The sequence below is a fragment of the Schistocerca piceifrons genome, chromosome 1 (assembly GCF_021461385.2).
Source record: "Schistocerca piceifrons isolate TAMUIC-IGC-003096 chromosome 1, iqSchPice1.1, whole genome shotgun sequence".
In the NCBI taxonomy this organism is placed as follows: domain Eukaryota; kingdom Metazoa; phylum Arthropoda; class Insecta; order Orthoptera; family Acrididae; genus Schistocerca; species Schistocerca piceifrons.
Window position 1 is genome coordinate 42656856 of NC_060138.1, and position 16457 is coordinate 42673312.

The following is a 16457-nucleotide window of genomic DNA, read 5'->3' on the forward strand; positions in this document are numbered from 1 at the left end:
AAAAAGTAACCATCCATGAATGAAAAACAATGAAAGCTGAGTATTCAGAATCAGGAAAGAAAATGAATTAATCAAGCACCAGTAGCAAATGGTGTAGATAGGTCAGTGCTCGCAGGCATACGTCTCACTATAAGCAAATACTGTTCCCAATGAAGAAAAAAAGTTAATTCTCTTTGAAATAATGAAACTTCTTAAGTCACTGAGTCAGTTATGTCTTGATGACTAACTGGTCAGTAGAAATCACATCTACTATGATGTCAGCTTGATTTTGTTCCAGATTTGTTTGATGCTTGTTTTTTGTGCCTCTCACACACCTGCCTCTCATCACTGTGTTCTTGTGTACATTTATGTTTGTCTCCTAATCTAGTTCTTCAAATCTAAGCAGTTCCCTACTGTTTTCCTGTTCCCCTTCCCCCCTACCTATTCACATACCCACCCGATTTCTCCTCCTATTTTCCCCTCCTCTCCCTCCCTGTTTCATAACTTTTGCGTCCTTTATTTTTTGTATTTCTCTTTACTCATTTATTTGATCTGCACATTTGTTTACTATTTTGCTAATGGTCATTTTATTGTTATTTATTTCTTATCAGTCATGGCCCTCACTGTCACTCAATGTTATAATTTTTCACATTGTTTTTAATTTTTTGCTTAAATAATAAGAACTGTTTTTATATGCTCACTACTTAACTTCTTGTCTTTATATCGCTCCTTGTTGTGTATTTTATTATTTCAGTTTTATCAGCTTACATAATTCATTCGATTCATCTCAGCCTCACCACTAGTGCTGCCACCCGGCCCTCCCTGTCAACTTCCGCTTTTCCCTTACTTTACTCCGTGTCCTTCATGCCTCAGCATACAATTCATTGGCGGTGGTACTTGTTTATTAGTGAATCACATGCCTGTGAATGCTGACCTATTTACAGTGTTCACTTCTGGTGCTTGGTGAGTTCATTTGCTTCCCTGATCCTGAATACTTGGCTTTGTGTGAATTTCATGTTTTTCCATTCCTGCATGGTTACTTTTTATCATTTCAGGACTTTTACTTTCAATTTGACAATTGTGCTTCCATTTCAAATGATTTTTTTTCCATGGTTTTAATACTGACCACAGTAATTGCCATTATGGCTTTTAATTTTGACTACTGTGGCCTCCATTGCCTTTTTAAGGTATGTTCCCATCCTCGCACTATTAGTTTATTCTGCCACTTAATGGTTTAGATAGATCCACAAATCAAAACTTTCATGTAATACTGGTAATTACTTTGTCATGACCAGCGGTAAATCTGATGATGTGCCAAGAGAGTAAAACACATTGTTAATCAATAAACATTACAACAGAGACTGTCTTTTATTTGGAACCAGATTTGGAGAGGCAGTTCTGGTTTATCTGAACGACTGCAAAATACGTATGTCAGCAAGATTCCCACCTATTACTGATTGTGAACTTGACTTTCTCAGTTGTGGCACCATGTGCTTGATGTATTGTGGAAGAGTGAACAGCACGGTCATAGCTGATTTCAAAAATAGTGATACCAATTAATGTAATTTTTTTCATATGTGCCTTGTAGAAAACTATGCAGAGTGAACATGAATAAAACCAACAATCTGCAGGAACAGAACCCTGACTGGAAATGGACAAAAAGGTCCTATGGACATGTGTCCATAAATGAGTCATTGCCACAATAGATTGCACTGACAAATGAAAGTTCCTCTGACAATGTGCTGTGTGTTGCTGGCTATGTGATTGACACAGTACTGTAAGCAGCAGAATGATCTGGTATTCACATCTGGGGTGGTCTTCATGTACCATCAAGCAGATGGAAACAGTCGAGAGGCAGCATGGCTCACAGACACCAACCACATCACACAATGTTTTGGGCATTTGTTTGGTCATGGATCTTTTCAGATAGATGAACGTGCAGGGAGGTGGTGGGCTGAGTGTACACCAGGTTTGGAGAGCCGGGTTCTACAATATATTGACACAAACCCTAGTACAAGGTCCAGGCAATTGGCCTACCAACATGGTGTAAGCCAAAGTATGATTATGTGTATTATGCATGACAACACATCCATTGTGTCCCATGGAGGCCACTTTGAACATCTGTTGTGACATGATTGCGATGCAGCTCTGTACTGTGTTCTGGGATGATTTGTTGTCATTACATGCACACTGTGCATTTCCAGACACATACATGATAATAGGGTCATTTTTCCTCCATTTCCATTCAGGAATCCGTCCCTTCAATTTGTCGCTTTCATTAATGTTCACCCTGTACATAATAATATCAGGTCCTACTCATAAAGTATGGCGCAGTGGAACTATAAGAGACATTAATGTTCAATTAATGTTGACTTTCTAAAGAAATTAAAAAATTGTTGTGGCTCTGTGTTTAATTTGCAAGTCATTGATTTTGGTAACAATCTAAATGCTTTTTTCAGTAGTGCATGAGAAAATGGTACAATCTCTCAAGAAGGAGTGTTTACAGATTCTGAATGCTTTGTTGGTTTTGAAGTGTATGATAAGTATCAATGTACTTATTACACTGAACTTTGAGAATGACAAACAGGTCAACTGCACATTAAAAATATATTGTTAATACTGTATACAGTTTGCTGACAAAATGCAATTCACTGTCCCTTCAGTTTTATTAAACAACTGTCAAAACTTGATTATCTAATGGAATTGCCCAAATATTTACTTAAATCTTAACACCCTTCGGCTTACAATAAACAATATTTTAAAAAGTGTTGAAGATGATGATTTGTGGCAGCATAAGATGAGAAATAATTTGTGCTGCAAGTCAAAGTTAACTATGATTTTATAGAATGAAAATGTAAAAAAAAATATTTATAAAAAGTTATATCCATGGCATTTTTGTTTGCATTTTTTCCCTCTCATTCCATCTGTAATATATTATGACAAGGTTGGGAGTGTGTGAGAGGGAGTGGGAGAGGGGATTTAATAAATAAAAGAGATGAAATTTAGTGATTATGATGATGATGACCCACATGTGGAAATATAAATAATTTTTTGATGTTATGTGCACATATGTGAGGTGAAATTTAATGACGAGACAGTACGGTATTTACAGAGATGTTTCTCTTTGTGTATATTTTGGTAAATATCTTTGAACATGGCATCATTTTTATGCAATACATGTGAAGCTTACGTAAGCTGACAACTACATTTTAATACTTGCTAAAATACTATGCTGCTGCTAGCTGTAGAGGGGAACGGCAGGGAAGGGGCATGATGACATCACTGAAAGGGGGCCTGGCATGTCATGTTGTGCCAATGATATCATTAATAAGGAGGTGCATTGCTTACTGCCCTCTCTGATTGTGATGTCATTGCCCCTGCATTTAGGTGTTCCCCACTAGCACTTGACCTTAATAACAGTCGTATTGCAAGGTTCAATACTGTATTTACGTTCAAAGTGTGTCAGATAGTTGACTACTTGTGCTATTAGTTACACACTTTGTTTTGGTGTAGAATGAGCACTAAAGTCTCTGATGTTTACTTGAAATAGCTACAGGTTGTACTGGATAAGTGTGGTGTGGAAATAGGACCATCTTCAGGGTGGCACCATATGTGAGTGTCAGTGGAATTGCCTCACAACTGGTGATGTGAATAGTTGCATTCAATTTAATCTACTATTATAAATTTCAATATGAACCTATTTCATGTGGTAGAATTGGCTCCAGTGTTATGCTCCACACAGTATACTTTTATTGTGGGCTGTGGAACACAAAATCAAACATTTGTGTGTGAAAATGTTTCATAATTTCAAAGCATTTCAAATATGAATAGGTGCCTTGAGCAATCACTTTTGCATTTTCCCCTGACACAGTCATTATCTCTCACCAGTTAAATTAATTAACTTCAGCAACTCTAGCTTTTACTGGAGACAATGCATTTCATGTCTGAAAAATGATAGATGAGTACTCTCACTGCAAATACCAGCATATTTAATAAGGCTGTCTTTATTTTAATATAAGGGAGTTTTGTGTTGGTAAAGTTTCACATTGTCTGGCTCAACAATACAATGCTCAGCGTTTCTTGCTCTGTGATTCTGGCTGATCATCTGTTAATGCCATAACAGATGTACCAAACCCCGAATACTACTTGCTCAACAAAACTGAATGCAGCAAGAAGTATGAATAAAATAATTTTCTCTACAACTGAGCATATGATTGCAGACACACTTGTGAAAAGGAACGACATCAGTTGAATACTGAGCGAGAAGTATGAATAAAATAATTTTCTCTACAACTGAGCATATGATTGCAGACACACTTGTGAAAAGGAACGACATCAGTTGAATACTGGCTGAGGATGAGTGGAGTATTTCCCAAAAACGCAGTAGAAGTAACCGAATATTGATCTGTCTAGGGTTTTGTTCCATAACAGTGTCCCTGCTCACATGTTGCCAAAACATAAACTTTTCTTAGGGAACTCTTCATCGATCCCTTTCATGGAAATAGCAGGCGCATCAGGAAAGAAGGCCAGTGTGAACTCTGTACGTTTGCCAGGAGGTCTCGCCCGAGATGCGGAGGAGGCCCTGCCAGCAGCTATTGAACACATTGAGTGGAACCAGCTGCAAAGCATGGCCCACATCAACATGAATGATGCAAGGCTGTTGCGTTCTGAGGCCATCCTTGATTCCTTTCGATGTTTGGTGAAGGCAGCTAGCATCACACATGGAGTGCAATCCCATCTCACTATTTGTATCATCATAAGCAGTTGATTTTGGTCCTCTGGTGTGGAGGCAGCTGGAAATTCTAAACCAGAGGCTCCAATGATTCTGACACAGTACTGAATGTGAATAAAGTAGAAAACAATAGGACTACCCTCACTAGGTCAGATATGCTCTATGGAAAGGAAGCAGCTACTCGGGTAGCAGACAACATGTGGCATGCACATGGAGATCTCATAGGTTAGAGGAACCCCTCCTTGCTTGCAGAAGTAGGAGTTAAGTCAGTCCCATTATTCACCAAGAATGTTAGCCCTTGTATATTGCTAGTAGACAAGATTAATACGATATCAGTAAACTGCAAGAGTACTCATGGTAGGGTCCCGGAATTAGTATCACTTATTAAATGTAATTATGCTCAGACAGTATTAGGAACAGGAATTTGGTTGGAAACAGAAGAGAATAGCAATGCAACCCTAATTTCCAATTGAAATTAATTAATTACTGACAATATAATGTAAAGGATGATAAAAAAATCTGCTCACCAAATGGCAGCAGAACAACACGAACACGAACACACACACACACACACACACAGAAAGGTTTAACTTCTATAAGTTTTCAGAGCCAGTGGCTCCTTCTGGCAATAGAGTTGAAGAGGAAGGAGTGCAGGTGAAGGAACAGGACTAGAGAGATTTAGGAAAAGGGGTACAGTTCACAAAAGTCACTCAAAACTCCAGGTCAGGCGAGACTTACCAGATGGGTTTTAGGTGACTTTTCTGAACTGTACCCCTTCCCCTAAACCTCTCCAGTCATTTTCCTTCACCCCTCTTCCTTCTCTCTCAACTCTTCTGCTAGAAGGAGCCACTGGCTCCAAAAGCTTGTAAAATTTAAAGCTTTCTCTCTCTCTGTGTGTGTGTTCTCCTGCCACCTCTTGGTGAGTTGATTTTTTATGTATCCGTTTACATTACAATTTCCAATTGAAATATATATAGAATAGGTTATATGCAAATACAGCTGTGTATTTAACCCGGTAATGAATTTGATAATATCTAATGAGTTGGCTATGGATTCCAAATATAAAATATCTGGATGAAGTTAGGCATCAAACATGAATAATCGTATGCTTTGATAGACAAGCTACCTCAAGAGGTGTAACGGCAGAATGGGTCAGACACAACTTGCATAGTATCACAAATAAGTTTCATGATCATTTCAGTTTACGAGCTATAGAATGGGATGGTTACTTGCTCAAAACTGGTGCATAATACAACGATTCATGCGAATTTACTCTGAATGTCTTGTCTGACAATTACTTCAGTTTGGTTGAGAACCAAGTTATGAGTGTTAAGGCCTTACACTTCCTAGCAACAAACAGACGTGAAATGTTTGAATCAGTTAATACAGAAGAAGGCACCAGTGATCATAAGGTCGTCAATGACTACGAGCATTGCAAGGAATGTTAAGAAAGGTAAGAAAATATTTTCACTTAGTAGGAATGAAAGGATACAAATTGCATAGTATCTGAGTAGTCAATATCAAATAGTCCATTCTAAGGGTGAAGATGCGGAACACAGAAACCTAACTGAAGAACAAAAGCTGAATGATGTACAAATAAGCATGAAGAGAGCAATAATAGAAGTATTCAGTGAAGTTGGAAGATAATATTTCAAGCCAACCTGACTAAAAGCTGTAAAAAGTGCACTTTGCTTTTCACTCTTATTAATTTGTGCACAATGTTTCATTAGTTCTCTCTGTCTTGCATATTACCCAGCCTTCCACCTTTAAGCTCTCAGGTTTTCAAATCTTGTCCAGTGCAGTCCCCAACAATCAGCCTTCCCTTCTCATCCCGTACAGTAAGTCTCCCCTGACCTGGGGTCCTGGGTGACTTTTCTGAACTGTACCCCGTACCCTAAACCTCTCCTGTCCTTTTTCTTCACCCCTCTTCCTTTCCCTTCAACTCTTCTGCCAGAACAAGGAACCACTGGCTCCAAAAGCTTGTAAAAGTTAAACCCTTTTGTGTGTGTGTTCCCCTGTTGCTGCTTGGTGAGTAGATTTTTTTATCTACCATTTACATCGTAATAAGTTTTGGTCTTATGTAAAGCCAGCATGCAAATCAAAATCATCTATTCAGTCACTCAGTGACCACATGAATATTTATGGAAATGGAAACTCAATGCAAAACTTGTTCACACACTAACAAACAAACAGGAAGAGGAAATATGAATTTCTGCTGAGCTATCGGGTAGAGCCTGATGTGATCCCACATTTCTGTCAAAAGAATATTTCTGGGGATGAAAGTTGGTGCTACCACTGTAACCCTAACACAAACCACTATGACGCTCACACAAAGCAGCAAAGTTCTGAATGGTGGAGTCCTGGGTCACCAGCCTCGAAAAAAGTCAAACGCCAACCTTCAAGAACAAAGATGGTGTTGGGCGCATTCTTTGTTAGTGAAGGATCACTTTAACATGAATATGTTCCTCCAAGTCGAACAGTGAACCAAACTCTTTACATCAAAGTCTTGAAACATTTGTGTCAAGCAATTCGATGTCACCGCCCTGATTTGTAGAATTCTTGGGACTGGTTCTTACTGCAAGATCCCATACTGCTTTATCTGTTACCAAACATCTGGCCAGACATACTATTATTGCCACTGAGATTTGCCATATTTGCTCGACCTCTTTTTTCTTCTGTCCATGAGTGAAAAGACGACTGAAAGGAAAGCTTCATCACGATATCCCAGACATCCAATGGACTGTGACAAATGAGCTTACAAGCACCACAGTTGAAAATTTCCCTGCTTGCTTCTAAGACCTCCGGAAATGTTGTCAACTAACCTGTCCTGGAACTTTTTTTTTCAAAGGGAGTAAATTGACAGAAAGTACTCTGAATATATAGGCAAAGAAATCCAGTACTGTATGATTATACTATTGGGAAAAAATCACTGGAAACAGTAATTACAATAAAATACCTAGGAGTAACTATCCCGTGCAACCTAAAGAGGAATAAACACAGAAACCAAGTGGAGATTAATGGGAAGAATCTCAAGGAAATATGATTCACCTGTGAAAGAAGTAGATCGTAAAACACTTGTTCGACCTATTCCTGAGTATCAGTCAGAGACCCTCACCAGGTTGGATGGAAGAGGCAGATAAGGTTCTACTAAGAGCAATGGGTTTCATCACAGCATTACACGATTGTTTTGTTGCCATGAGAATATGTTCAACAAAGTCCAATGAAAAACGTTACAAGAGAGGCACTGTGCGCCATGGTGAGGCTTACTATTGAAATTTTGAGAATGTACATTGTAAGGAGAGTCAGGCAACATATTTTTTCCTCCCACATATACTCGCAAAATGACCACAACAAGAAAATCTGAGAAATTACCAGAGTTAATACGAATATTTACTGATGGTCATTCTTCCCACACTCCATCTGGGAATAGAACAGGGAAGTCGGGGAACAGATAGTGGTATCAGAATTATCCTCCGCCGCACATTGTAAGGTGGTTTTTGGAGTATAGATGTATATGTAGATTCATGACCACCATTTTGAGTCTCTGAAAGTGGCTGCATCCAACTATGAAGTTTTTCTGAACAATCTTCTAAGGAAGATGCACACTTTGCAGACTTCCTTAAAAATACATAGAGGAGACAGTGGTGAATATAACAAGAAGGGGAGTAGTTTGAAACGTAAAGATAAGTTTTGCAAACTCAAGAGTTTTTAATAATTTCTCAACATTATGTGTTGCCCAGATACAAGTGCAAAGAGTAATAAGATTAAATTTCAAAAGGAAATCATGAAAGCTAAAATTGTTAAGCATACAGCCTCATTGTTTTCAACTCAGCTTTGGTGGAAAACTGAAACACATTTTTATAATTGTAGTATTTAACCTCACCAACTTTTGCTAGCATGGCTGACTGCTTTAAACAGAGTCCCAAATCACATTTGACGAGGAAGCCAACAGTAAACAATGAATGCATGTAAGGTTTGCAAAACCTTTCTAGTTAATTTAAATATTTTCTTTGCACTAAATCTTATTATTCTGTTTAAACTGAAAAGATTGTACTTCTATGTATTTCACGTATGTCTGATTTTGGATATCTTCTCTAAGAAACTGTGGTATTAATGTAATAGCAACAATTACCTCTTTTGCATATTTGAGATTTGTTTTCAGCATTTTTCTGTAAATTTACAACCAGAGGTTTCAGAGGAAAAGGATGAAGATAGAGATGAAAATGAGACAATGCGTAGCAAAATAATGATATATTTTTCTGTTTTTAAAAAATTACTGCAGAAAAACTCACAATACACAGCCTAATGTGACCTTTTATATCAACCGGGCCCATATTTACATTACAATATGTTCAATTCACAGAACATGAGAATTGTAGTTGTGAAAATATGTAGATATAAGACTACAGCATATAGGAACACTTGTAACAATATCAAATTTGTTTCTCAGTATCTTCTTTTCATATCTCAGAATGGAAGTACAGATAGTTTAGCATCATATCTCACAATGATTACAAGAAAAAGTGAAAATGGTAGCACAATAATGTGTAAACTTTATGAGATATTTACATACAACAGTATATTCACAGTTTAATACTGTTAAAACTATCACATACATAATAAAAAGTTTAAAAATTAATAAAAAAAGTTTTACACCCCAGCAAGTAACCCTGCTAATTTGTGTTCTTTACTGAATTATGAGGATAAAAAAAAAAAAAACAAAAAACAATAATACTATTTAAATGCTACGATTAATAAAGTGCCATTCATATGAAAGGAAACTGGGCTTTGGCACCCACTATCACTTCTTCGGTTACTGAGGATGTTTGACACTGTACAAACACACTGTTACTAGTACACAAACATCACTATGGATAATGCCTGTACACTTTAACATTCCAACACAAATGATGTGTTAATATTAGAGAGAACTTACAGTTCTCAACATAAAAACAGTTTTCTTGTGACCTACTACAACAATATTGAGCGTAAAATATAAAATTTGATTTATATACTTATTTTTCTTAAAAAAAAAAGAAGGAAAAAAGTAGTTAATACAAATACAGGTGGAGGGGAAACAATGACTTAACATTATGGAATATGTTAGGGATTGACAGCACTGAAAAGATGCTTTTGTATAAGCTATTCTAAGCTTCACTCACAATAGAAACAAAGAAAACAGAGGCTTATACTAATACTACACATTTCATTACAAATCTGTACATCCAAGTTTTCTTTGTTCGTTGTATAAATCATTCCTATAGGCATGATGGATAAGACAAAATTTGTTTTAAAGTCTGTGAAAAATGAATAACTGTTAACAAAGCAAGCATTGAGGTAATCTGCAGACTAAGTCTCTCCTAATATTTTTTCCCTACTTCAGGTAAAATCCAGCAACATACCGGAATCAATCCCAAAGCTTGATTCTATAAACTATTGCAGAATTTCCCTACTATAAGCTTTTTCCTGAAATGCAGTTTTAACTATTTCTCATTCTGTTTATTCTTACCTACATGCTTCTGAATTAAAGTCTAGTGTTATCATTATGGTCAATCCTACACTGAAGAGCAAAACCAAGATTTCAGAAATAAAGTCAACAGTAAATTCTTACAGACACTGTTAACCACCTGTACTCCCGCTCTTTACAAAATGTTTAAAAACATTGTAAATAAATATAAAAATCACATTTCAATATCTGTACACAAAATTTCATGCAATGACCTTTGCATGGTCAGTCTGCTTATCAAGCTGTGGCAGAAGGTGGTGGCCGAGCACTTTTGTGCTGTTGATAATGTGAGGTGCTTCATTGAATTCCTCTAATTCATCAGTCAAATCCACATCTTCAGCCAATAAGAAATATTGCTCACTACGTGTGGGCCACAACAAATGTGTCATCACACAGAAAGCAAGGCAATCTGCTGAGTATGTGATACCTGCAACATGACAAAAGTATATTCAATCAGCTGTTATACTTGTTAGTGTCACACAAACCTCATACATTTGGCTAGTACTTATGAGCACATTGTCTCCAAAACTGAATTTAGTTCCTGTGTATTTTTAGTATTCCATATAGCTTTATGTTCTTTAGCTATGTACATAACAAAAGGTTTGGAAACATAGTATACAATGGAGGGAGTGTGAGGAGGGGAGAAAACCAAACAAAATTGTTTGTTCTCATTAAGTTAACTTTAAACAATCTTAATATGGAATGTACACTGTGGAGACTGCATAAAAGACAACTGCAATTCAAAGACATCAGCTGAATTCTTACAAATTAAACTATTTTTCTATCCATGCCATCCCACGTGTTATGTTGGAAGTATTTTATATCCAGTTACAACGGATGCTAACTGATAAATAAAGCATTCCGTAAGTAATTTAGGAGTAAAGGAGTACTGAATAGTAAAGGTGCTGAGTCACCGATAGGCACATAAACAAGACTGAACACACACACACACTGTATGGCGATGATGGGCCAGAGGAATACACTGTGCCAGGGCTGCAGTCCTGCAGACATCTGCCACATCCAAACATACACTGATTTAAACATTCTCCCAGCAGACATAGGCTCCACCATTGTTGCGATGAACTGATTACCTGACACGGGGTATCTGTCAAGTGGCCGACTTCTCCACCTCGAAGCCCTGCCTTAGTCAACAATCCTGGATGGCCCACTGTAGCTAGTTAGTCTGCTCTTGCCAACCAAACCCCAACTAACAGCCCACAGCCTAGGCTCGCATATCGAAGATAGGCTACAGTATGTTAACTGGAAGTTCACCAATTGCCAGAGGGGGTTGAAGGAGCGGAGGTTACAGGGCCGGACCCCACAAAGACTGCCACGGCATGCGGATCTATGTGGCGTGGACACCTGCCTACTGCAGTCCAGGTACCCTAACCTGTGCTTCAATGTTTCCGTGAAAACAGATGTCACGCATGAGGTGAGAGTCACTTAAATGTTGTTCATAATCAAATCTGAAATCAAATTGTGTATTGAAATTTTTAATAAAGATCATCAGTACAACAATTATATACACTTATCACAAGGAAAGGGAACAGTACGAAATAGAGTGAATATAGCAGACAATAGCTACTTCATACAATACTGTCAGATGCGTAATGCTGGCTGCAACTGAAATTAAATTACTACCAACCGAAGGAAGGACAAGGAAGTTGATCATCCAACTTTCAGTTAACAAACTGTACGAATAATTTCCTTCGCCAAATCCCAGGCATACACACCCTATTACAGTAGGATCTCTTTTTGTAACTATTTAAGGCACCTTCATATACAGCAACAACACCATGTCTTGATTCGCTACCACAATGAGGGCAAGTAAACAGCAGCATAATAATGTAGATTTAAGCATAACAAAGCACACACTTTGCATAACTGAGCAAAGAAATATGGGAAATAAGCATTCGAAGGTGACTGGTGTCTTGAAAACAATACAGTACATAGTTTATGAAATAAATAATAACTGAGACTGTAATTTCTATTCTCTGGGTTTTATAATGACAATTATGCAATAAATAACCGATACTTGTAGCTCTTCACTCAGAAATTTAAGGAGACAATGGTGCAATTCCATCCAGCTCCCCATCACAACTGTTGTTGTAATCAGTGCCAAAACCAACTTTATTGTCATCATCACCAAGACAAATCATTAGGTGTTCATGATTACCGATGATATCTTTCATTGTCTGTGGAATACGTTTTTCGACATGCTCAAATTTTTTCCTCCAAGGCATTACACCCAGTCGCAAGAGCTTCAGGCGACAGCCTTTCCACCTCTGTCATCCTGGACTGAAACGGCTGAACCATATATATTATAAAAACAAAGATGATGTGACTTACCAAACGAAAGCGCTGGCAGGTTGATAGACACACAAACAAACACAAACATACAGACAAAATTCAAGCTTTAGCAACCAACGGTTGCTTCATCAGGAAAGAGGGAAGGAGAGGGAAAGACGAAAGGATGTGGGTTTTAAGGGAGAGGGTAAGGAGTCATTCCAATCCCGGGAGCGGAAAGACTTACCTTAGGGGGAAAAAAGGACAGGTATACACTCACTCACTCACACACACACACACACACACACACACACACACACACACACACATATCCATCCACACATATTACAGACACAAGCAGACATATTTAAAGACAAAGAGTTTGGGCAGAGATGTCAGTCGAGGCGGAAGTGCAGAGGCAAAGATGTTGTTGAATGACAGGTGAGGTACGAGTGGCGGCAACTTGAAATTAGCGGAGATTGAGGCCTGGTGGGTAACGGGAAGAGAGGATATATTGAAGAGCAAGTTCTCAACTCCGGAGTTCGGATAGGTTGGTGTTGCTGGGAAGTATCCAGATAACCCGGACGGTGTAACACTGTGCCAAGATGTGCTGGCCGTGCACCAAGGCATGTTTAGCCCAGGGTGATCCTCATTACCAACAAACACTGTCTGCCTGTGTCCATTCATGCGAATGGACAGTTTGTTGCTGGACATTCCCACATAGAATGCATCACAGTGTAGGCAGGTCAGTTGGTAAATCACGTGGGTGCTTTCACACGTGGCTCTGCCTTTGATCGTGTACACTTTCCGGGTTACAGGACTGGAGAAAGTGGTGATGGGAGGGTGCATGGGACAGGTTTTACACCGGGAGCGGTTACAAGGATAGGAGCCAGAGGGTAGGGAAGATGTTTGGGGATTTCATAAGGATGAACTAACAGGTTACGAAGGTTAGGTGGACGGCGGAAAGACACTCTTGGTGGAGTGGGGAGGATTTCATGGAGGATGGATCTCATTTCAGGGCAGGATTTGAGGAAGTCGTATCCCTGCTGGAGAGCCACATTCAGAGTCTCGTCCAGTCCCGGAAAGTATCCTGTCACAAGTGGGGCACTTTTGTGGTTCTTCTGTGGGAGGTTCTGGGTTTGAGGGGATGAGGAAGTGGCTCTGGTTATTTGCTTCTGTACCAGGTCGGGAGGGTTACGGGATGCGAAAGCTGTCGTCAGGTTGTTGGTGTAATGGTTCAGGGATTCCGGACTGGAGCAGATTCGTTTGCCACGAAGACCTAGGCTGTAGGGAAGGGACCGTTTGATGTGGAATGGGTGGCAGCTGTCATAATGCAGGTACTGTTGCTTGTTAGAGGGTTTGATGTGGACGGACGTGTGAAGCTGGCCATTGGACAGATGGAGGTCAACGTCAAGGAAAGTGGCGTGGGATTTGGAGTATACATATAGAGGGAACCATTCCACGTGGGAAAAATATATCTGAAAACAAAGATGATGTGACTTATCAAACGAAAGTGCTGGCAGGTTGATAGACACACAAACATACACACAAAATTCAAGCTTTCGCAACCAACGGTTGCTTCATCAGGAAAGATGGAAGGAGAGGGAAATACGAAAGGATGTGGGTTTTAAGGGAGAGGGTAAGGAGTCATTCCAATCCTGGGAGTGGAAAGACTTACCTTAGGGGGAAAAAAGGACAGGTATACACTCGCACACACACACGTATCCATCTGCACATACACAGACACAAGCAAAAGCTATGCTCGGCCTCAGTTCTCTATGTGTATTGCTACAGATCTTTGTACACATAATTGGTTCCTGCTGAATGTTACTTAAATACTGTGTTTCAAGTTGTTAATACTTCCATGGAATAAAGTTGTATTCAGTCTCATATTTTTCATTGATTGGTCAAACATAAGAAACATTCACCACGGCATTGCACTGCCAATCACAAGCACCGGACAATTAGACTCAGGTACTTTAATCATTGGCTTATGTTTTGTCTAGTCGACATGCTCGTTAGCCTGTGTCACCTGTTGTTTTGTCCTCCACGGCCCCCACGTTTTCCCTTCACTAGATACGATGAGTCTTTTGAGGAATGGGGCACATATGAGAAATGCCTGCGACAACATTTTCACTTTCAAGCTTTTGGGGTTACTGACACTATTTTATGTGGTGTCTTGTTTCTTTAATGGATATTGCGAAGAATGTATCAGGTCCTACGTCAACTTGCTACTTTGCAGGATCCATCTTCTTTAATGTTTGATCAAATGTGTGAACTTCTTTCAAAAGACTACTATAAGTGTGCCCACATTATTGCACGCCAGGTTGAGTTTTACCGCTGTAAGATGCAACCAAGCAATCCTATCGAGCAAGGGCAGCTGAACTCCACGGGTTACATCCTCATCGTCATTTTGTGTCCGATGTGCATAAAGAGCCATATGTCGATCAGATGGTGAGAGATGTTATCATTCGTTTAGCTCTGGATCGTGAGGTGTGAGAGTGTCTCCTCCAGTGTGAAAATCCATCCCTCGCTGAGGTTTTAGATACTGCACAATCATTCGAAGTGTCATGAGCTGCACGGTCATTCAAACTGAATTGTGGTGTAAGGTATAGCAAACCCAACCCTCTCCTCCACACCGAGCTTCAGACAGTTCACAGGAGGAAGACGTGGTCACGGCGGTCTGCACACTATCACAGTGTCAAGGCAGCATGCCTCACTCCCAGCAGCAGCCGCACCAACAACGTAGACAGGGCTCGTAGACAACAACATAAGCAATTCATGCTCCCACCCTGCCCTTATTGTTTCATTAAACAGGAGTGCCCAGACTGACCAAAATGGAACAAAAAAGACCATATTCCTACTGTTTGTAATGCAAAAATTCAACACAATGATTCTGATGCTGATTTGGATGTAAACATTGTATTGGCTATTTCTGTTGCGTCAAACAAGCTTTTCATTGATATTGTGGTTTTTTAACTTCTGCACATGCAAGTAGATACAGGAGCTGCAATAACCTTGTAACTTCTGCACATGCAAGTAGATACAGGAGCTGCAATAACCTTGTTAAACTTCCGAACTTACCATATATACTCGAATAATCTGCACACGTTTTTTTCCGAATTTATGGACAAAAACTGGGATGTGCAGGCTATTCAAAACAAGGTTGGTACTGCTCTGCCTCCAACAATAGATCTCATTATACTATTGCATTGTTGTGGTCTCAGTCTGTGATGTGTCAGTAACATGTTAGAAGTGAAATATTAATAACATTTTAAAACTTGTTAATCATGGCTACAAGTTCTCGTTATTGCTCATATACTGCTAAAGAAAAACTGAAAATTATTGAAGAAGCCACGAACATTGGAAACCGTGCAGTGGAAAGAAAGTACGATTTGAGAGAGAGTTGTATTCGCAACTGGCAAAGAAACAAAATGTGGCTCCAAGAAATTAAACGTGGCCTCAAGAAACTACCAGTAATTGCCAGGAATTTCTCAGCCAAAAAGTGAAGCATCTGGATCTCAAAAAAAGACTCTGCTATTATGAAGATCAGAAGCAACAATATGGATATGCGATGACAAGTGAATTGTGCCAACTTGAAGCATTGGCTTTAGCCAAAGAACTAGGCATTACTAGTTTCAAAGCTATTCGAGGCTGCCTATCAAAATTTTTCAACTGAAATGGATTAGTATTCCGGAGAAAAACTACCACTGCTCAATGGCTTCCATGTGATTATGCAGAAAAAATGTGCATTTTCATCGTTACATGATAAATCTGAGATGTGAACAGCCCTATATTATCGCAAACTGGTAATGCAGACCAAATGCCAGTCTACCCTATATTATCGCAAACTGGTAACGCGGACCAAATGCCAGTCTATTTTGAGATGCCGCTCGACAACTCCATAAACAGGAGAATCCAGCTTCATGATACCAACTGGTGGCAGTGAGAAGG

General features: G+C 39.2%; 1 protein-coding gene across 1 annotated transcript in view; it reads right to left on the reverse strand.

Annotated features, from left to right (window-relative positions):
• Window positions 1–8947: 8947 nt before the first annotated feature.
• The window catches only part of LOC124780636 (integral membrane protein GPR180), a 63112-nt gene continuing 55602 nt past the window's right edge, over window positions 8948–16457 (reverse strand). The window contains exon 6 of the mRNA XM_047253795.1: window positions 8948–10644. Within this exon, the coding sequence (XP_047109751.1) occupies window positions 10421–10644 (224 nt within the window). The 3' untranslated portion in view covers window positions 8948–10420. The remainder of the gene's footprint in view (window positions 10645–16457) is intronic.